This window comes from Penicillium rubens, assembly GCF_028828025.1.
Source record: "Penicillium rubens strain IBT 27055 chromosome Unknown utg000002l_segment0_segment0, whole genome shotgun sequence".
Lineage (NCBI taxonomy): Eukaryota > Fungi > Ascomycota > Eurotiomycetes > Eurotiales > Aspergillaceae > Penicillium > Penicillium rubens.
The window spans coordinates 6827338-6849814 of NW_026890600.1; the positions used below are offsets into that span (position 1 = coordinate 6827338).

General features: G+C 47.4%; 5 protein-coding genes across 5 annotated transcripts; 1 reads left to right on the forward strand and 4 right to left on the reverse strand.

The window, feature by feature from the left end:
- Positions 1-4543: 4543 nt before the first annotated feature.
- Positions 4544-5980, reverse strand: N7525_005065 (putative C2H2 finger domain protein; the record flags this gene model as incomplete). The annotated part of the gene is made up of 3 exons (XM_002565179.1): positions 4544-5314; positions 5369-5508; positions 5569-5980. 3 exons carry the CDS (start codon positions 5978-5980, stop codon positions 4544-4546), a joined length of 1323 nt encoding a protein of 440 aa, XP_002565225.1.
- A 5104-nt stretch (positions 5981-11084) lies between these two features.
- Positions 11085-12515, reverse strand: N7525_005066 (glycosyltransferase family 31 protein; the record flags this gene model as incomplete). The annotated part of the gene is made up of 1 exon (XM_002565177.1): positions 11085-12515. One exon carries the CDS (start codon positions 12513-12515, stop codon positions 11085-11087), a length of 1431 nt encoding a protein of 476 aa, XP_002565223.1.
- A 3429-nt stretch (positions 12516-15944) lies between these two features.
- On the forward strand, positions 15945-18038 carry N7525_005067 (signal recognition particle subunit SRP72; the record flags this gene model as incomplete). Its single annotated transcript, XM_002565176.1, has 4 exons — positions 15945-16265; positions 16326-16599; positions 16655-16799; positions 16850-18038. The coding sequence occupies 4 exons, from the start codon at positions 15945-15947 to the stop codon at positions 18036-18038; spliced, it is 1929 nt and encodes a 642-aa protein (XP_002565222.1).
- Positions 18039-18326: 288 nt separating this feature from the next.
- Positions 18327-19529, reverse strand: N7525_005068 (Gfo/Idh/MocA family protein; the record flags this gene model as incomplete). The annotated part of the gene is made up of 1 exon (XM_061213269.1): positions 18327-19529. The coding sequence occupies one exon, from the start codon at positions 19527-19529 to the stop codon at positions 18327-18329; it is 1203 nt and encodes a 400-aa protein (XP_061070290.1).
- Positions 19530-20525: 996 nt separating this feature from the next.
- On the reverse strand, positions 20526-22390 carry N7525_005069 (uncharacterized protein; the record flags this gene model as incomplete). Its single annotated transcript, XM_002565174.1, has 8 exons — positions 20526-21083; positions 21139-21251; positions 21312-21441; positions 21501-21602; positions 21651-21816; positions 21878-22072; positions 22126-22156; positions 22219-22390. 8 exons carry the CDS (start codon positions 22388-22390, stop codon positions 20526-20528), a joined length of 1467 nt encoding a protein of 488 aa, XP_002565220.1.
- Between the last annotated feature and the right edge of the window lie 87 nt (positions 22391-22477).

Below are 22477 nucleotides of genomic sequence, written 5' to 3' on the forward strand. Positions count from 1 at the left end.
TAAATAGAAGCAATTTAATATAGTTATAGTATATCTAAATATATTATAAGATAATTAGGAAATAGTCTACATATTTTAACCCCTTAGTTTCGAGTACTATAAACCGGATATTAGAATTAAAGGCTAGGTTTATCAATTGAAATAGGCTCTATACGGACTTCGTGATTTAGTAGCTTTATAGAACAAAGAGCTAGATACTAGATTGAATAAGATTAATTTTTACGCACTCGACGACGATCCTTATATATATATAAAAGGTTAAGGCGTAATAGTATAGTTTTTGCTAGTTTATATAGATAATTTTATTACTACTATACTAATAGATACGGAAGTGTAGTAGATTTACCACTAGACGAAGGAGTAGTTCGAAATCAAAGATATAGGAGAGCCTTTACGCTTTCTCGGTAGCGCTATTTCTCGGGACTATAGTAAGAAGACTATTATAATATCTTAGAAAGCTTATACCCTAGAAGCGCTACGTCTTATAGAAATATAGTTATACACACTAACCCCTATCCCGCTATCACTAAGCCGGAAATAGGAGGTTAATAATAATAACCCGGAGACCCGTTTACACGATAAAGATTATATATTATACAGATCTCTTATTAGGAGACTAAACTAGCTCACTATAGAGATAAGACCGGATATTAAGTTTACGGTTATAAAATTATAACACCGCTCTATAGCACCTACCACTAATAATATACAAGCTATCCGATAGGTCTATAGATACCTAAAAGGGACAATAGAGCTTTATATAACGCTTAGAAGAATCTAGGATATAACTTTCTTTGTATATATAGACGCCTTATATAGAGACTAGCCTAATACGAAGTCTATAGAGGGGGCTATCTAGTTCTTCGGCGGTACACCAATTAGGTAGTATTTAAGGAAGCAGACAATTATAGCACTATTATCGATAGTAGTAGAGTGGTACGCTCTTAATAGACCGGTAAGGGATACCTAATAGCTAATAAAAATCGCCACTATATTAAACCTACCGAATATAACAAAACCTATCGTTATCTTAACGGATAATATCAACACCTAGCTTCTTATAGGAAAGCGCTCTTACAAAAATAGTATAAGATAGCTTAATATACGCTAGTTCTTCGTTAAGGACGCAATCTTTAGAGAGAAGATCAATCTGCTACGTGTTAACACGATATATAATATAGCGGACGGGTTCACAAAAGCTCTCGATAAGGAAGTATATAACAGATTCGTGTATATACTAGGTCTTTAGTGATCTATATGCAATTTACTAATAGAGAAAGGAGTGTAATAATACGTAGGAAAGGCAGTAAAGACTGTATGTTGAAAAAAAAAAAAAAAGAGAGGTTTTTATATGGAGAGTAGGAATGGGGGTATCTAGGTCAGTCCTAAAGGGGGGGTGTTGGGGTGGTCACGTGCTTATCACGTGACTCCCCGCTCCTAGGACTTTCCTCATGTGTATGCAGATAGCTTCCCCCTCTCTCTTCTTCTTTTCTCCTCTCCAGAGTCCATTTATCTATTTCTCTGAGTTGCATATTCCACCTGCGTAGCTTCTTCCTTCCATTAGCCATCCCCGCCGCATTGACTGCAGTTCGGATCATTCATTGTGGAAGCGAATTATTCCTGCTGTACAGCTAGTAGGTCAGCATAAGACTTCTTTCCCCTAGGAGATTTGAATAAAGCAGAAAATGTCCTCTTACACCTAGGAACCGGGAGCTCTTGAGAGATAGATCAAGTGATAAGGATGTCGGCAACCGAAATCGATATAAGATACAACGAGATAAAGAGATGAGACAGTTTTGAAGTAGACACCAGCTTATATATTTCGCAGTCGATAGAGGTAGAAGGCGAGAGAATGCGTGTTGTTGTATGAGAGAAATCAAAATTGAGAAGGACATAAACCAGATATTTATACATAATGGTGCTACTGTCCACTATATCATACACTCTGATCGATAGGCTAAGGCGTAACGAGGCCTGAAACCAACTACCGCCCAACATACACTGCCCGGCACGCCCAACACTAAATAGTGGCTGTATGGCCTATCCTGACCTTGATGTACTATTAGCCATTCGTTGACTAAAATTAATTTGAGAAACAGAGGACGCCGTAGCGTATAACACTAAAAACCCCCTGTTACCAACACTGTGACCAGTACCTTATTTAACTGGATAGTATGCCGATCGTAGTACGTGTAGTCCAATAAGGCTAAAGAACGTGACAATGGTTTACGTTTGATTTAGCGCTGAAGATAGAACATGAATTTTCTTTTATTTTTAGATCCCAGAATAGCGCTTATTACCTATCGTATCGAGAAGCAAGATATACCGCGGGGACCCACAAGGCCGTAGGAGTCAGGTAACATAATCCACGGCCAACCAGTTAACACGATCAACCGGTTAGCCCCAAACACTATACTAAATGCGACTTTTCACAACTTCATATTTTAACCCCTAAGGTAAAGAGTATAGTCCTAGGGGTATCTTAGTGTTTGATATAATATACTAAGTATTTTTATCAGGTCGAGAAATAATTCAAGGTGTGATAACTAATATTAATACATATATCTACTGTCATGTTGCCATGAGTATTTGCACCCCAGTACTTTAGGTCCCACTCTTTTTCTGCCGGTTAAAATTTCTCGGATTTTCTAACTAGCTACTAACCACCTAGGTAGTATGCCAACGTTCGTCTTAACCTCTTCTACTCGGTGCGGCATAATCTCTGCTTTTTTTATAAGAAAAGAGGGGGAAAGGGTGTAGTATAAAACTAGTATACTATACGCGCGCGGTTATACTGGTGGGAATAGGCAGGCGGTATGAAAAAGCGGTCAATGGTACATATGTAGAGGTACAAATACCCATGACTGTATATCCCTCGATTGAAGCGTATTTTTGGCAACCTAGGTAAATAATCCTTTTTTGGAATATTTCGGTTATACTACACTGTTTCAAATATTAAGAATTTGTATGGCACTAAGAATCATACAAAAACTGCTTCTGGTTATTGATATACCGTGACCTGAAAAATCGCATTTAGTATGGTGTTTTGGGGCTAACCGGTTGATCGTTTAACCGGTTGGCCGTGGATTACCTTATACCTAATTTGATCCCTACGGTTTTTAATCCGGGTAGCACTACGTTGAGTACTGATTCTAATTGAGAGATCTTACTAGTATATACCAATTCCGATCTATTTGATATATTATTATAATATATAGCGTGAAAAAGGCGGGTTGCGGAATGCTACTTAGCGCCGAAAAATATTCTAAATTTTGCTGACCAATAATGTTATAGACATTCCAGGTTGTTCGCCCTGCGAGCCACCGTACCAAGAGCACGATACAGGCAAGATATATAGTGCCCCGAGAGAATATTAACAAAGTAATAACGGGATGAAAGACTGTCTTGTACCTGAGATAGGCCCATGTAGAGCATCCTGTATGGTGTGCTATGAGAGGACGCTAACATAACACCAGTCCCAGCTAAATCGTTTCGAGAGGGTTCAGCTCATGGGGGAATCCTCTTGAGAGGAAATCAGTCACAGTACGGCCCACCGAGGAGCACAGACAACACAGTAGGCCACACGTCATATGAGCTGACTCTGAGTACTACTTCTCCCCTAGTCCAATCATTCTAGGCCTCGACAAGTCTTGTCTAGAGGCACTAAGGAATGCGGACGGTGGCTCTCAGCTAGACAGCCCCGCTGTCCTGTATTTAAGCAGGAGGTGGGGAGCACTCACTCCGGATGTATAGTGGAGTATCGAAGGAGGATTTGATTGAGAATCTCCGTATGTAAGTGGTGAAACTGACTGGTCTTTCTTTTCAACTTCCATGGATGGACTCGAGGATGTGGGGTACCTACATATGTACATGTATATACGTACATGTATGTACTGATACTAGCTACATATCATACAAAATATAAACATTAGTGAACATCATTTGAAAGATGGTATTCGTCGAGAGCAAGTAAAAAGGTCAAACGCCATAGGACAGACAAGAGAGTAATGGAAAAGGAAAAAGAAACAAGCAATACAATAATTAGATGTATGAAACAATGAGAAGAGAAAACAAAATGGACAAAGCACGCATAACTAAATCCCAACCAGACACCGGCATCAGGAGTCTCCCTAAAACAAACCCAGACCCTTTCCCGAACCCATCCATACCCAAGATCCTAGTCCAACCCTCTATCTATTCCATGGATGCAGTTCCTCATCTGATCGTGTCTCGGTAATGTCATCCGCAAGCATTTAACAAAAGAAAATGGGGGTTGCAAAGGCGAGATGACATCTTGGAACAAAACAATAAATCGATCAGACCATCCGACTCCTTCCAGTGCGCTGGTTTCCCATCAATATAAGTACAAACGGATAAGGAAATGCATGAAGAAAAACAAAGGAAATAAAAGAAAAATCAATCGAGAGGCGCAGACGTAGTCTCTCGTGGGAATCAAGGGGCTTATGCAATGAGTTTATTCAACAAAGGAAATAATGGAAAATTCAAGCTGTTGCGAGACCACTGGCGTGGATTGTGAATCGCATCATACAGCAGTGGACCATGAGTGGTCACCTCGAGGCTTCATTTCGTAGTTCTCCGGCTCGGTGCTGGTAGGCCGACGAATAGTAGAATTGGGGAAGTACATGTGTGGCGGCATCGATGTCGGGTACGCAGGGCCAGTGGGCTCGGGGTAAGTGAAGTCGTTGGCCGATCCGGGCGACGGCATGCTACCGTGAGACGGCGAGGCCCATCCGAGACTAGTCATGTGTGGACTGCCGTTCACACTATTGGGACGGTGATCACTGTTGGCCGGGGGTTCAAGAGGCTGAGGCGGAGCGTAGGGATGCGAGGTCATGGATGGCCGGGTGTGGGGCGCACTGCCATAGCTGGACAGCGAAGGAGAGGTCGCAGTCGGGGAAGCCCGAGGGCTGCCTTGGGGGAAATCCCCACGCACATGAGGCGGGATAGGACCGGTGCCCATGTAGTAGTCGCCAGCTGAGCGATGCATATTCAGCGGGGGAAGCTCGCCACCAGGTGACATGGATGGATGCTGCGCGGGTGACGGTGTAGAGTGGATGGAAGCGTGCTCGGAGAACATTCCTTCACCAGGACGTCCACGATCCTTATTTTGCCGCAATTGGGCCTCGGTTTCAGCAGCGGCTTCTTCGATGGTCCCAGTGTGGTGGTTTTGGTGGCGTGTCAACGTCGTACGGCGCGTGAAGGTCTTCTGACAGTTGGCGTACGGGCATTTGTAGGGTCGCTTGCCGGAGTGAATGCGACGATGTCTGGCCAGCGAGGACGAGTCGCTAAAGGGCTGAATAGCTGTTAGATCTAGCCAGAACCAAAAAAAGAGAGGAAAGATACACACCTTGCCACATCTCTCACACATATGAGGCTTCTCTCCAGTGTGTACACGGGAGTGCACTGTTAAAGCCGAGCGTTGAATGAACTGCTTTCCACACCCCGGCCACTCGCATGCATGGGGTCTAACTCCGGTGTGAATACGCTCTAAGACGTTGTCAGTGGCTGCCTCTCGGAAATATCCAAAATATCTGGTAGGGTACATACCATGTCGAGCAAGGTCACTGCGCCGTGCGAAGCCCTTGTTGCAGGTTGAGCAGTGGAAAGTCTTTGGCGGTGGTTCAACCCCTGCTCTTCCCTGCGGGACAGGTTCCTGCTGCATCTGGGGATCGCCAGCGTATCCCGCAGGGGCATAGGCCATGTTTCGAGGGGTTGAACCCGTGGGCTGTGCATAATAGAAGGAATCCGCAAGTCCAGCATCCATCTGCATGGGCGGAGGACCATGAGGAGGGTATGCATTGACAGGGTTGTCCGAGCCACCTGATTCGCTCTTCATGGTGGGAGAAGCTCCGGTGTGTAACTGTGCACTCTGTTGAAAGTACTGTTGTTGTAACTGCGCTTCGGCTGCTGCGGCGGCTGCAGCGGAGTTTTTCCTGTTCAGGATTGTCGTGAAGTCCATGACCCGACCCAGCAAGTAGCCAAGTGACCGCGGTCAAGGACTGCTTTCGAAGGCGTCCTTCGGCAGACCTTCCGTGACCAATATTCCGACGAAGTCCGATAGCTTATTGGTTTCGGAGTCCTTTACGCGTAAGGACTGGTCGATAGGAAGGATGGAGGTCGTCGGGTGGGAGATTCGGGTCACAAGTAGCAAGCTCTGCAAGTCACGATATAGTCAGAACCGATTTTCGGTACAGTAGATCGAGCTCGATTGACAAAGACTCCGCGAATGCGCAGCCGGGAGAATCTTAGACCAGAAACTCACCCTGCGTGAACCTGTATTACACGTTCTGTCTTGGACAGTCCCTCAGCGAAGAATGGGACGGGGTAAATTCTCCACTTTTCTGCAGTGGAATGCAAGGTTGCGTAAGAGGTGTCGAACGATGGGCTTTCTGCCGAAAATCCAAGCTCGCCTCAAAGAATAATGTTGTGGTCGGCTAATTGCGGAACGCGTGATTGTTTGTCGGTGAAGGTGGAGATAGGTCTACTATCCCTGTCAAGATCCCTATGCGAAAAAAAATTGTCGATGGTCAGCATGGAACGAAGATCAAAATGATTGCGATTCCGAGTTCTTTCCACCACAGTGCTGTAAGCTCGTAGACTTCTCGCCTGTGCACCGCGGTTCTCAGTGGGAGACCAGTTGCAACGTTGAGTTTCCAGGGAAACGAAAAAGACGAGGCCAGCACAGATGGGGAAATTGTCCGTGGTCGCGAAACCCAAGATAACAGCGCCAGAGAGGGTTGGGCAGCCAAAGCGAATAGGCGAGATGCGTCATCACTGACAAATCGCGGTGAAGGTAAGAGCGAAAATATACCTTTTTGAAGGAAGCTTCAAGATTAAAATATGGTAGGGAAGAGTCGAGGAAATAAAGAAGTTCGGAATAGGAATTCGGAGCAAGTGGGGTTGGGCAAAGGTATAACAAAGAGATCGAAGAAATCGAGAAGAAAAGAAAGGAAAGCGAAGGGTTAAAAAGTAGAAGATGAGAAAGGGGGGAGAGGGAGAGAGGAGAGAGGAGAGAGAGAGAGGAGAGAGAGAGAAATAGGAAATATGATTATTACATGATTTAGGTGATTTAGGTGTGGTAGGTGCCACTGTCTCTTGCATCTTTTTGTACATATTATTTTTTTATTTACTTCTTTTGTTTCTTTGTCTTTTTTGGTTTTGATCTTGTTTTCGGGTTTATTTACTCGTATTTATTAGTATTTATTAGTATTATTATCATTTCAAGTATCAATTTTGATACTATATTGCTCTTCTATATCTTAGCATACCCCCATTCCCGTATACTCCAAATAATCCCATCCTCCTAAACTCAACTCCCTTTCTAGAAAGGCTAGTTCTCCTAGTCGGACCCAGCGAAGCCCGCTAGAAGGAAACCTGGCCGCACCAGAAGGATCCACCTTCTCCCCCGTGCGAAAATGGATACGAAAGGCCGATCCGAAGAATTTCCTTATTATTTTCGATATACAACAGTGGTCCCCTGAAATTTCTCTCTGGATATTATAGTGACGTTTATTCCCCAGACATTAACCAGATTTAGGGATAAGTTAGGATTGGATTAATAGAGAATCAAAGTAGGAAGGCGTTAATAAAGTCACCCACAGTATGGAAAAAGGGGCCTAAACTACAACATACGGCCCCTGAAGCTAAAAAGAAAATACGTGCATTTCCCATCTGCCGGATTTCGCGATTTAAAATAATAATAATAATAATAATCAGGAAAAATATAAAGGAAAAGAATGAGAAAAATGAAAGCCAAAAAGACAGAAAAAAAAAAAGTAATTGGAGGCCTCGGTGATCAACGATGACATGCAGGTTTCTCATGGTGCGACACATTGAGTGATATACTTATTTTTGTACAATTGGAAGGAGATTACCGTACCTCGATAGTCTATCCCGACTATTGTTAGCGCAAAATCGAGATTTATACCCTTCTAGAAGGTTTCCACTATCACGATGGTAACCTTTCCTGTCCGTACCTCACGCAGCATACAACATATATGGGTTACACTGTCGGTAGGACGAACTACACTTCGACTTTCTATTCTCACTCTGTTTCCCCTCTTCTTTTCTTAGGTACCTGGACTCCGATGCAGTGGAGCTAATCCAGTCTGCATCGGTAATTACACAACCCATCTTATTCGCCCCTTTTCCCTTCCGGGGGACACTAGAAGGCACCGGCTGGCTTCAGCCTCTGGGAACCCACTTTACTGCCACAAAAGACGGCACGGATGGCTCCGCCAAGCCTTCTCCTTGCCTTCCAGAAGGCCGCCAGAAGGATTTTGGAACATCCGTAGAAGCCGTAGAAGAAAAAAAAAAGAAAAAAGAAAGACATGCGCGGCCCCCATCTTGCGCACGGTTCGGAGCCTTACCAGGATATCCTCCCTGACTATGCACTATACCTTTCACCTCGAGGGATTAATGTAGGAAAAAAGAAATAAAAATAAAAGAAAGTAAACAGACCCCGACAGGTATCTGCCTAGAGGCAAAATAAAATAAAACTCCAGAAAAAGGGGGGGAGTTGGGCACCATCTGGGCAGGATGACTGGTCCAGTCATGTTCTGCCTAGGTGACTGTTCAAGGCTATTCCTCTTCATTGGCGCGATTATCCTCTCACGCTCTTTCTCACACACCTACCGTTCTCAGCCCCTCACGAAGCTAACGCATACCCTGGCAACTGTGACGAAAATGACGACACCCATCATCTGCACTTGCCGGGGTTTGGTGTCAACCCGGGTCCTGCCTGCGGGGAGTTGCGGAGATTATCTCCCCTCTACAATGTTTTGTAAATACCATCCGTGTAAAGCCGAATAAACAAAATGCTGGCATCTTAGGGGACTTGGTCAACCAATGGCTGACAAGACGATCTATTATAGTTCGCCATTGACTATATTGTACGGAGTAGTTTCCTTGATTTTGCGCAATCGCCAACGGAAAATCGAACTAGGGCGGGTCAGGCCGACGCATATTGGATGGCTGGCACATGGTTGTGGCTGAGACACGCTAGTCTCCATATTTCTATTAGTAGAACATTTTCAGCCTGTACCTCCGTAGCCCCTGGGATGGAGCATGTCCTGTACAGGTCAGTTTTGGGTATGTTTTATGACTGCAAGGTTGGTTTCTGACAAATTAGGAGGAATTTTCCCTCCCGGAGGCTAGGTAACTCTATGTTGTATGTATTGGAAGATCAGACACACATTTTGGGCAACCTCCGGAGTACCCGTGGACATAACCAGATATGTACATATGTATATATGTACTCCGTACCAAGAAAAAGAGAAAACAAATATCCGCAAAATCCAGGAACAGCCGCGTACGCTATGACCAAATGGCCCGATTTTCTGTCTCTGTCGCAGATTCCACTCTGATGTCACCCTTTCTCCTGGGGAAATTGAGCACTGGCCCACTGATGTGCCTAACTCATCACACCAAGGTAAATAGTCACAGATAATTCAACACTAGCTCGTCTCAGCCTGCTGCGCGAGACCAATTGCAGAAAATATGCTATCCCTGGCACCAAAATATACTCCGTACCAAACACGTGGCGTAGAAGCATGCAGACGACCCTGAAGCATTGCGTTGCACTATGATCCATGTTCCACCGGGAGGGGACCCGGTATGAGGAAAATATCTCATCGATGGATACGGGCGATGCAGACTGAAACAGCACGTCTTTAACTTCCCATCTCTTATTCTAGTCTTGACTGCCTTCCGATGACTCAAAATTGCGCATCTGGCTCTCTTCGATGGGACGATGGAACTTGATGCAGGTTGTCACTGGTAATAAGTGGAATATCAAATAGCTCCGGATCGTATACCTTGGTCTTAACTGCTTAGGTACTCCGTACTGTCTATGGATACCAAGTAGTACTGGGTAATTAGTAATTACTGCTCACTGCTTACTGATTACTCCACTTGGTCTCACATCCGTTACATTGGAGTATGGACTCCGTACTCCGTACCGAGTATCTCGATCGACAGTCAACGCCGATCGATCTTCAGGGGTTCCATAGGATCTTCGCTGGGTCACGGCATTCCCCTATGCCGTATTCCGTACTAAATGTTACTACAAGCCGTTATTGTCTCCGATAGACGGTGGTCAAATGATACCCCGTGTGTTCGCGAATTGAGGTGTACATCTACGAAAGGGGGTTTGTTTCTTGTTCTCGTGACTCTCGGCTCGCATATATAATATATCTATGGCTTGTTGTATAACTAGCTGGTTCAGTCTAACATTGTAGTTATGGTGTTAAAGTAGGTTTACAATAATAGAGGTTGAAAAGCTGGTTCTTGTAAATATATATTTCGGATATATCCGCAGAGAAGGAAAGAAATAAAACGCTCGGTCTATATAGAACTACAAACCACATGTTTGACACCTATCTGTACGCCAGTCACAAAAGACTATAGCTGTGTGGCTAGGTATATGCAAGGGACTGGCATATTCATTGGTTCCATGGTACGGCATAATTTCTATCGGTGAGCTATGGCCTCCAGGGGCTTTGACAGCCTTGCTTACCATGGTAGACAGGCGGGTCCTTCCACTTGCTCTTTGCTTTATCTACCATCTATCGTCACTGACCTCTATAGATGTGTAAAGTCATACCTGGTAGACACGTGCATTTAGTCATACATCGAAAAGGCTCGAATGAGCCGATCGAGGCCTTGAATGATGAAGCTGTTACCCCAATACCCGAACTAAGAACTGCCTGCGTCGGTGCTAGAACAGCCAAACTTGGAGTCGAGCCACGCCAAGATTAAGCAGCCTAGGTACGGAGTACTCGAGAGAGGGCCGTTCCTCAGGTATATCTTCAAGGGCTACAATCTTGCACCAGAAGAGGTAATCCAAACATCCATATCACATTATTCAACTCATTAGGGTAGCCAAAAAAGGTGTCTATCATCTATAAACAACGAAACGAAACTCCATGCAAAGTGGCATTCCTTTGCCCATGCGCCCATGCGCCTGAAGTTGGGCTTATTGATCCAGCAGACCGCCGGGGCCAGAAGACCATATAAAGGAGCCCGTACACGTACTGTACATGCACAAGGCAAAACAAAACTATTTATCTCTTGCGCCATGACAGCTCCAAGATTTGATCACCGTTTTTCTCATCGCGCATGACATACCACTGAGTGACACGGTCGTTCTCCTCGTGAACGGCATCCTGCAGTTGGAATGACCTTTTATGCTCGTCCTTGCGGCGGAGGGGACCCAATTCGTGCAGGTAAGATTCGTCATTGGCGCCATTGTGGGCGTCCCAGGTCTGCTCCATGGCGAAGTCGTCCTGGTCTGGGTCGGCGTGATACTTGATGACCGAGAACCCGTTCGTCAAGATCCAACCGTCCCCAAAGTGCCATTTGCGGAGGAGGCAGCTGTCGCCGCATAGCTCGGCGACCACCGCTAGCTTCGGCATGTCGGCGTGGAACCAGGACTTCCAGTGGTGCACTGTGAGCGGTGGCTCGCGGCCGGACTCGAAGAATCCAGAGGCGTCGTGCATCAGGTCCAACTGTCTTAGACGGTGGTCCACCGTCAGCCGGGTCTGGGTGTAGCGGTACACGCAGATGGCGATGCGACGATCGCCTGTGAAATCCATCGCAGAACACTTGTCGTACACGTTGGTCATTTCCACCAAGAGAGGTTTCGATAAGAAGACGCCTGCACCTCCAAATCCAATCATTCCGAATGCCGCAATTTGCGGGATAGACTCTGACAATCCGCCAATATACATAGAGGTGGTGTGGTCGTATTTGGCGAGCGCATCCACCAGTCTGGGCATTGACAGGAAGAATGTGTCGTCGTCGATAATACAGCCCCATCGGGTTGTTTCCCGCGCATTCTCCTTCAAAAGAGGGATGAGTGCGAAGTATCGGTTGAGGTAGTCATCCTCCACCTCACTGATGTGGAGGTTGATCCCCAGCGAGTCGGCCTTGGTCAAGACATCCCGTTTTCCGTTCTCCGAGTGATCCGGTTCAATCAGCGCGAAAATGCGACAGCGCGAGTATCCAGCCCAGTGAGCGAATGCATCCAGAGACTCATTCAATCTCTCGACACTGGTCGCGACGCCAAAATCGATGTGTGACGCGTCCGCCAATTTCGGTGGCTGTGGGACCCGCAAGGACACTGGGGCGGGAATTGAGCACCCGTCCGCTGCTCCCTCAGTGCCCTTTGGCACTTCCAAGAACGGTTGCTCAAGCCACTGTGTGTAGGGCACTGGTTCGTCCGTCATATCGAGTACGATTTCTCGGCGGGTGTATTGGGCGACATTGACAACGTCTAGGCTTTCCAATTTGTCGTAGTCGAGATCGCATAAGACATCGGGGCCGACGGTAATGTTGTTGGAAACTGTCTGCAGAGGCAGCTTCACTGGCTCGACCGAGGGCCATAGTACAGCGGCAAATCCTACCACAAACAGGAAGACAGCTCCAAACCGCAGCACCTTTTTCCAGGCCCATGACGCCCCAGGAACAGACCCATCTCGGGCACTGAATAGCATTTTTTGTGTTGTGAGATTTTGTCGGCTTCTACCGCATTGCGGAGATAAGAATTTGGTCTAGAACACAATCAAGGGCCCACGGTCGCAGGCGGATGAAAGTGCGGTATAAATATGCCCAGGTGGTATGGAGAGGGATGGAGGAGAGGAAGAGGAAGAGGAAGAGGAAGAAAATGAAAAGAACGGGAAGATAAGGGTCAAATGGGCGATCATGGTTCCATGGGATGAAAATGGACAGGGCCAATTCTCTAAGGGGCCTGAAAGACGATCGATGACGTTGCAGGGTCCATTTGGCGAAAGTCACGTGCATTCACATATACCTGTAGGGGTCTGGTCCCACTGTAACTTCAAGGGGTTGGAAATTATATCCAGGTACGAAGCTATATAGGGCCAACATGCCTCCGTGGCAATCTATCCCTTCCAATACCAATTTAGCATGGTGATTCCTACAACGTTGTACTCCCAATCCAGTGTACAGAGAGCTGGAGTACAACCGTGCCAGTGCCAAGACTTCCGAAGCAGTGATCCCTGCCTCTCACTCGTCTGTGATCCCTCCATTCCCCACATCCGCGCGTCCTCTACCCGTGTGCTACTCCGTCCAAAATGGCCTAGATAGCCTAGATAGCCAAGACACTATTTCGCCCTAAATACGCACTACAATGGAGTATAACGGAGTAATTTCCGGACAGCCATTGTTGTATGTTGTATATAACAATTGACATTTGTGACATGGCTATTTGCAACTCCCCAGGGACAGCTTGGTTCATCTACGCACTGTTCCCACCACGCTATCACTCAGCCCCACTGTATTGATTGAAGATCTTTGGGTGATATTCAAGCCTATTACTCTTTTCTCACGAGAACTTTTGGGGCATTGCCAACATGTATGTTGTACTCCGTACTGTACGGTGTACGGAGTCGAGCCGACCCAGCCCCCGATGCCAATGCCAATGGGGCTTACTGGAGTTCCACTCGCATAAGGAAGCCTAGTCTGCCTTACGCATGGTTTGTATGGATGTTTCTTGTTCCTCTGCGGATTTCATCATCCTCCGAACTGTGGCCCCTAAGATGCGTAGCTGGTGGCTAGGGCAAGGGCTTACGAGTCGGTCAGACAATCCCCAGGGCTCCTTTCGACGTTGCCATTCCTAAGTCTTTCCTTTCCGTGAAGTAAGACTTAGTTTCGCAAGTAGTATGGATTCAAATAAAAAGTACAACAAAAGATCATCAAGAATAACATATGCATGCATGGAGAAGAAATGGTAAATAGGAACTACCACGGCTTCTCCCTTCCTTCTCTCTGTGTTTTTGATGGTATGAAGTAATAAAGTGGAAAGCAGAGTGGCTCATACAAGTCCTCCAGCTAGGAAAGAGATGGCTGTCAGTTTGAATGACCTCCTTTTCTCGTGAACTTACCAAGTTGCCGGTTTCAAACAAATTTCGACCCGTGCCGTCTTGCGCTAAATGTATGACAATAGGTTAGAACATGAATAAGACTCAATCAGCGGCCATAGACTCACATAGCCGCCATCGGTATATGGATTAGGGTCGTTTGTGTAGTCTAGCCATCTCCGATATAAATCCTCCGTATCTTGCGTTGTAAATATGTACGTTAACCGATAGAGGATGTGATCCCACGGTGAACCCAGTTCCAGAAGCTATTAGGGCCACCATTGATTTTATCAGGTTTACCTGGATTCATGATTCATCCAAGCTCCTTCGATGTTCTTTCTCAAAGCATAGTGACTGAATAATCAACAGTTAGTATCGTTCCAATTAACTCTAGAGGCGGAGGAACCAGTCGACAAAAGCGATCGGAATAGGCATATCCGTTGAAACCGATTGCCAAATGCGACCCGATGGGGAAAGGCTTATGTCCTAGGTTCCGGGTAGCTGAAGGTCACCTTTTCGGATATCTGAATAAACAGAGACCATCCATGGATGTTCTGGGCACTTCGGGGCCGGCTCGGAGTCTTTCCTCGAGGGCCCTCACATGAATGAAAGCTCCCTATAACTCTTTCCGGCACTAGTCAGAGCTGTATTCTGAGCGTGGGTCATAGCTGGCAGGAATCGACGGGGGGTCCTCATCAGTTCGATCTGCCACGATATGATTTCTCCTCTATGGATCACGAGTTAACAAAGAATATAAAGGATAGATATCAACACACGATATATAGAATAGACTCAGTGGGCAACATACCGAACATCACGTAGAGTTCCAATCCTAGTCTGCTCATAGGCAAGTGGCACTTGATCATCTTATCACTTCGAGCTCCTATTGACGATATTTTAATGGACTTAGCGGGACAGAGTTTTGCCCCACTTTAATTCGCTTTAAGCACCTCGGAGACCCACTGGATGTGCCGATCCAGAAAATGGGACAGAGAGATATGTCCGACATTGTTGGGAGTACTTGTCAATCCAAACACCGTCCAGAAGACTACACTGTGATTTAGAGTCGCTTCATAGTTGAGGATGGTTTCATAACTCCCGATGTAGAATTTCATCCTAAATTAGGCAGGAATCTAACGCTACATCTCCACTATTGGCCAGCGTCATTTATAACAGGTAATATGCCGGAACTTAGTGCTGAGGCTGTTGATGTATGAAGTATAAGGCACTCCGTACTGGTAAGAAGTACAGGGCACGAGCACTCTATAAGTGGATGCAGGGAAAACATGGCATTGATGTCAGGTTGCCTTGGTGGCTAGGCAAGAATATACGCTAGTTAACTACATATTTTTTCAAAGGTTACCAGAACGCGCGAGCAGCTCAATGAGATACTAGACAACATGTGAAATGACGAGGGAGGGGCCAGTGGGAATCATCCTTGGACATGATGATGGATCGACATGAAGAAAACTTCCTTTCTCCTTCGTATCTTAACTAAGGTGATTGCGTCTCCAGGTCTGCAGGGCTGGCTATCCATCGTTCAACACGCTAGGTACATATCACCACGAAAGAAAGCGCGTTGGCGGCAACGTTCGTTTCCTCAGTATGTTTCGGGTAGTCCAGCTGCGGAGCCCCCCCCCCCCCCCCCCCGGTCTCAGCACTCGTGAATTTGAAGTACCAGGATAACCGCTAAAATTTTGTGTATATCGAGTTTGCAATGCAAGAATTGACTTTGACGCAGTTTCAGCTCAGGACACGCTCTACAAAGCCGAGCAATTCGAGATCTGTCACCGTTATTCGTGAACTTGCTGATGCTCAAATATGACACGTGAGCTACGGCGGGGCATATTAGCGTTAAGCGCAGAAACCCCCCAATGGGGAAAAGACCAGTTCCGCACATTGGAGTTTGATATCAGTTGATCTGGGGAAATCGGCCACTGTGTTCTTTGTATAAATCCCACAATTTCATCTTTCATCGGATACTGAAGTTACCATCTTCTTCGCCCCCTATTACCACCCCGAAATTCTCGAGCGACCCCCGCCATGGTTGCGCAATCGCTGGCCTCGCTATTGCAGCGGGCGTCGATTGACGACCACGAGGAAGTCCTCCAGTCATGCAATGCAGCCCTCGCCAAATCCAAATCCGATTTGCAAGCGCAGCACATGAAAGTCGTCGCTCTGTTGAAACTCGACCGTTACGAAGAAGCTCTCAAGACATTCCAGGCCGGAGGCGATGCGCTGAAACAGAGTGCAGGCCTGGAATACGCGTATGCATCATATAAATGCGGGAAGCTTGAAGAAGCCACAGAAGCCTTGACTCGCACAGCTGCCGGGCGTGGTGCTAGTCACCTCGAGGCACAAGTGGTATGGTGCCCCATCTGTCCTTCTGCTTGAGGACCAATGTTGATTGTCTTGTCGTAACAGCGCTATCGTGCCGAGAACTTCCGACGGGCAGCTGAGCTTTATGAACAACTCTCCAAAGATGCGACGTCTTCCGCTCACGAGGTTAATGACCTGAACATCAATTCGTGGGCTACCGATGCCCAGCTTCAATGGAAAGGGGAGACGGAATTCGTGCGCCACGATCGATTGTCGAGGGAGGATTTGGAATCATTTGAAACAACCTACAACGCAGCTTGCTTGAACATTGCAAAGGGAGAATTCAAGCAGAGCGAGGTCTTGCTCAATCGAGCTCAAAGTCAGCATGCCACCTTGTTGCCCAAGACTAGGACCCATACTGACATTCTGCATAGATATCTGCCGCACATCAGAGGACCTTTCACCTGAAGACAAGGCCGCAGAGCTGCTGCCAATCGCAGTTCAACAACTCTATGTCTTGATTCAACTTGGAAAGTTGGAAGAGGCCGAGGCTGTTCTCAAAGATATCTCCGTGGAAAAGTATGTTGAATCATGCCAGTTCGAAACTCGTTACTTACATCCTTTCCTAGCATCACCGAGTTATCTACCAAAAAGATTGCCCGCAACAACATTGTCCTCGCTCGTCCGACTGACGTCAACCCCTACATCCTCTACAAGGCCCTCCACGACACCCCAGATGCCATCAATAATGATCGACTATTCGAATTTCAGGACCGTGATATGGTTGGCAACTCCCACGCCGCAGACCTCCTTGTGCAAAAGTACGATGGTATAATCCGGTCCACAGCTAAGGCACAGTCAAAACGCCCAAGCCCATCTACCGACGCCATCACCAACCTTCTCTCTGTATTCAACGCCGCAGCACGCGCTCAAGGCGAAACCGGCCCTAAAGCCCTCAAACAGATCGTTCCCTTGCTAGAGCGACGGCCCACGGACATCGGCCTTCTTCTGACAGTGGTACAGCTCTATGTCAGCGGCGGCAACACCACCTCTGCTATCACAGCCATGGAGCAAACCCTCCGCAGTCTTGAAGGGTCAAACGAGTCCATCCGCTTCAACCCAGGCCTCCTCAGCATCCTCGTCTCCCTGTACCAGCGCGAAGGTCGCATGGTTCAGATCCGCACCACCCTCGCACAAGCCGCCTCCTACTGGCGCGCGAAGCCCGAGCCCCCCGTGTCCCTCCTCCGCGCAGCAGCCGCTTCCCTCCTGCACTCTGAAGACCGCTCCGACCTAGCCACGGCAGGTGATCTATTCCGTGGTCTGCACCAGCAAGACCCCAACGATCGCACTGCCATCGCTGGCTATGTTGCCTCACAAGCAACTCTGGACTATGCGCAGATTGAGTCCGAACTCGACCGCCTGCCGGCGGTCGGTGACCTGATTGCCGACGTCGACGTCTCAGCCCTGGAATCCGCTGGCATCTCTCCCTCCGCCTCCTCGGTTGCAGCGGCTGCTGCTGCCTTCGCTGGTGCCCGCAAGCGCACCGCAGCTAGCGCCAATGACCGCGCCAACAAGCGTGTCCGCAAGTCCCGTCTGCCCAAGGACTTCGATCCCGCCAAGAAGCCCGACCCTGAGCGCTGGCTGCCTGTGCGCGACCGCTCTTCTTACAGACCCAAGGGCAAGAAGGGTAAGCAGCGTGCTGCTGCACTCACGCAGGGCGGTCCTGTGAACGAGAAGGCTGAAGAGTCTCCCGTTCAGCAGCAAAAGTCCGGCGGTGGCTCTAATGCTAAGAAGAATAAGAAGAAGGGCAAGCGATAGTGTAATATCAGACAGATAGATATCATAGCCTGAATGCTACCTACGATACATGGAACCAGGTATGTATCCCGTATTTCATATTAAAGGGCACCTAAAACCCCAGACTGCGAGTAAAATATATTCCCACCAGCCTTTTCAGCTCCGGAGGCTCCGATCCGCGCCCCTCCCCCCAATAACCAGATGTAAACAGCCCCCGTAAAACCAGCTCAAGTACTAGCGACTTCTTTGAGAAAATACCCGACGAATGTCCCCTCCACCGCTTTCAAACCACCTGTCAGGAATCGACGCTCAACCCAACGGAGTCCGAATGGTGCCGCATTGGCGGTTGTAATGGTCAAAGATCATAAGCAGCAGCCGCAGATCCATGACAGCGTCGTCAGCAGTTGTCTTCGCCGCCGACGCGCCACCAACCAGATAAGAATGCAGAGCCATGAATTCACGCTCATACGCCTCGTCACAGGTACTGACAGTCTCCGTACGCCTCACACGAGGCAGAGGAACAGCATTCTCCACCACGTTGATCTGATTTCCATTGACATTATCCGACTCCGTCGTCCCATCCGCTTCCTCAACAACAACCCGCACATAAGTCCCAGTACTGATCTTCTCCCCAGGACGCGGGAAGTCATACTCCACGCTGAGAGTCTTGTGCGCGCCGTAGACAGTCAAATGAGCATCGCAGCGGGGTATGGCATCAACCCCAGCCTCATAGACAAGTATGAACGGGTGACCGTCATTCTCAGCGGAATTCGTGTAGTGGAAAATGGCCGAGTAGAACGGGTCCGTGATAGCGACGTTAGAAACGGCATCTGGGAATCCCAACGACTCGCGCATCACTGATAGATCATGACACCCCAGCATGCCGAGGTAGCGACAGAAAGCGACTCTGTCAGGTGTGAGATCCTCTTCCGACCCGAAGACGTCATTCAGCAGTGCGCGGAACTGCTCCGGGTTATTGTTCCTCTTCATTGACGGCGCGATGTCTCTCGAGGTTGGTGTGCCGATGTGGTTCATTGGGCCCGCGAGTTCCTTTTTAAAGACTTCTGTGAAGCAGGGGGCGTAGCGGCGCGCACATCCGACGAATACCTTGGGCCCGTCTGTTTCGTTGGTGCCGTCCAGGGATCGGGAGACTTTGCCTTTCTTGACTGCTTCCCGGATCCGGCGTAGGCTTGAGATACTCATTGTGAGAGGCACTTCGACCATGACGTCTTTGCCCGCTTCGAGGGCTGTCGCGGTGTATTGCTCGTGGTACTCCATTGGGAGGAGGTTGAGGATGACGTCCACTTCTTTATGGCGCAGGACATCTTCGACGACTGTGGTGCTGTAGGTTATGTCGAAGCGGGATTGGCATTGGTTTGCGATCTCGGCGTTGGGGTCGTAGATGGCTGTGAGGGTGTAATGCGTTTTCAAGGAACGGAGGACCGGAAGATAGGTTGCTTGGACGGCGTTCGTGGCGCCTAGGATGCCTAGGCGGAGGACAGGGGTTGACATGTTAGAGGAAAGGTCGGGGGCTGTAGATCAGATGGTTACAGGTGGAAGAAAGCCGAGAGATGACCGGGCCTTTTGTAGGTCGCCTGAGCTGAATGACTGAGAATATGAATGATATTCCAGGTAGCTCTTTAGGGATTAAGGGAGTTGAGAATGTGAAAGTGAGCAAAGCGCAAAAGATTAGATAGAGTACGAGTGATGCTTCATGATGCGATCTTTAGGATGATCAAACAAAGAAAAGAGCCCTGTGAGCTGTGAGCTGTGCAGCGTCGTTTTCAAGGGCATCCCTGAAGCATGCCAACTTTGTGACATCATCGTCCAGTGATCACATTTCATACTTCGGTCAGAGTTTTACCCCGGATTTTATCCATGGTCAGTAAGATTTGATTCTGATGCACTTCATATATTTAGGGAGACAGTCGCAGATCTTCTGCCGATCCTATCTTGTTAAATATGGTTCAGGCGACGTGTACAACCGACATTGGTTGGGAATGAAAGGCATCATCGCGTGTAGTGACGAAGGGTCATGCTTCTGGCGTAGACTCATCTGCTTAGACAGAGCTTTAATCAAAATGCTTTGCTGTATGCCGTGTTGATGGACTTTTGTAAAAGTATCCTATCTATAGATGTAAGAACAAAAATAAGAATTATCCTCCGTTCTATAAAAGTGGAGATGTGGGTCGCAGTAAACAACCAGAACTACTTCAAGCGAAGTAGCAGGTGAAGTATTAGTACAATAGTATGCTTGATCTGAATTGCGACAAAAAGGTCTAAAATAGTATGGAATTATCTCCTTTGATCTGAGACTCATGATTAGATGCCGACATGTTCGGGCCTGGCCTACTAGATCCCTCCCTTGAGTTAACACAGCCTATAGCAAGATCGTACTATGGTTTTGTTACCACACAACTTGTTATTCTCATTTAGGTATTATAATATTGCCCTGAATCTGGTGTATTTCTCAACTCTCTCTGTATTCCTTTTTGTCTACCAGGGTGGTTAAGTTGAAGCGCGGGCATTGACAACCAATGCTTCGCCATACGAACTTATGTCATAGCCATTCTCTTCCAGGTATGCTTTAAACTTGGAATCCTCTGTCTCTAGCTCTCGAGACATATCTGGGATGAGGAACCAGGAAAGAATACCACCCACCATTGTAAAGGCCGCACCAATTAGGAAAACCGCTTGCTGGCCTTTAGCGGTAGTATCGAAGGAGTTCTGAATTGGGGTGAAGACTTCTGTCCCAATAGATGCCCCAGCTTTGCCAACTGCAGCTGCAAATCCGAGGAAATGACCGCGCAGGGGTGTTGGGAACGACTCCGAAGCACAGAGAAACGTCGACACTCCAGGGCCCATCTCCCCGAGTGCTTGAAAAATGCCGTACATGACTATGAAAAGCGGGAAAACACTCTGAATCGGATGGAGGGCAGCTCCCAGGATAAATCCCCATATACCCCAGAGCATGAAACCTAGGGTCATGTTCTGTTTACGGCCGATTCGGTCCATTAGGATACCACCAATCAAACATCCTGGAAGGTAGAAACAGTTGATAACAGTCTGGAAATTATGTTGTCAGTCTACGAAGCTAGAACATGGTGATATGATGACCTACCCCGTATCCAATATTCTGGAATGTGGTGTTGTTGGGATTCAGCTGCTCAATGATGGTGGATGAGAAGAGACCAAATGGATATGTGACGAAGTCGTAGCAGAACCAAGCCATGGCTACAAATATCAACGTTAGCTAAGGCCACCGTACAATTTAACCAAGCTGAACGGACTCACATGTTCCAAGCATGGGCTTCCAGTAGCGACGTAGTACTAATCCATAGGGATACTGCGACTTGATAGCGTGCTTTTGGTATTGAGTAGAGTTGACCATCCGGACGCGGAAGAAACAAATTGATATTGGTAGCTGATACCAATGTCAGAATCATTACATCTTACTAGCTCTTTATCAGACAAGAGACCTACCACAATACCCAGACCGAACGTAACGCGCCAGACTCCTTCAGAATCTTGTTGGCTGTAACACGCGAGAACAATAAGAGCGATCAAGCCAGCTGCAACAAATCCCTAACGTAAAGTTAGCAAGGAGGCCATCGACGTCGTACTGGTACTGACAAGATCTATGGCAAAATCGGTGGTGAGTGCAACCAAGAAGCCACGTCGCTTTCGGAGGTCGATTGTCTCATCGGCAGCTTCAGTGGCACTAGTGGCACAAACAGGATATTCTCCTCCGGCACCAAATCCTGCAATGCCTCGTGCAACAATCATCATCCAAAACATTCTTAATGTGGTGTTAGTAATGTGTCTCGATCAAAATGGCTGAAGTGTATTGGACAAGATACCCTAGTTGCGATTTCCCATGAGAGGCAGTTGCCAGCACCACTCCAAGAATAAGAAACGCCGTTGCGGCAATGATACCAGTCCGACGACCAATACGGTCAATTAGAACACCAAAGAAAAGCATGCCGAATATCTCGCCGATGAGATAAGAATTTGAAAGGCGGGACTTTATAGTTGAGGACATTCCATCCATGTAACTGGACTCATCAGTCAATTTAGCCAAAATTGTTCCGGAAATAGGGCTACTCACAGGACTGAGAATAAAGGCTCCATGTAACCAACTACCATGCGGTTAGTACAGGGAGTAAAAAGAAGACCTTTGGAGATATAGGTCAACACGTACTGATTTGAGCGTTGTATCCATCACTGAACAAGGCCAACCCGGATACCACTACATTGAGCACACCCGAGCGCTTCTTCTCGGGTTTCCGTTGCTCAGTATCCCAGTCGGTTTGCGAGATTTGCTCCTTGGAATCTTCCATCTTCATGAGAGAGTCATTGCGAGATGTAGCCATGTTGACCAGGATACTGAATGAAATACAAATTGCTATATGTTACCAATATCAACGGGGACATATTTATATCTATAGAAACTATCTAGG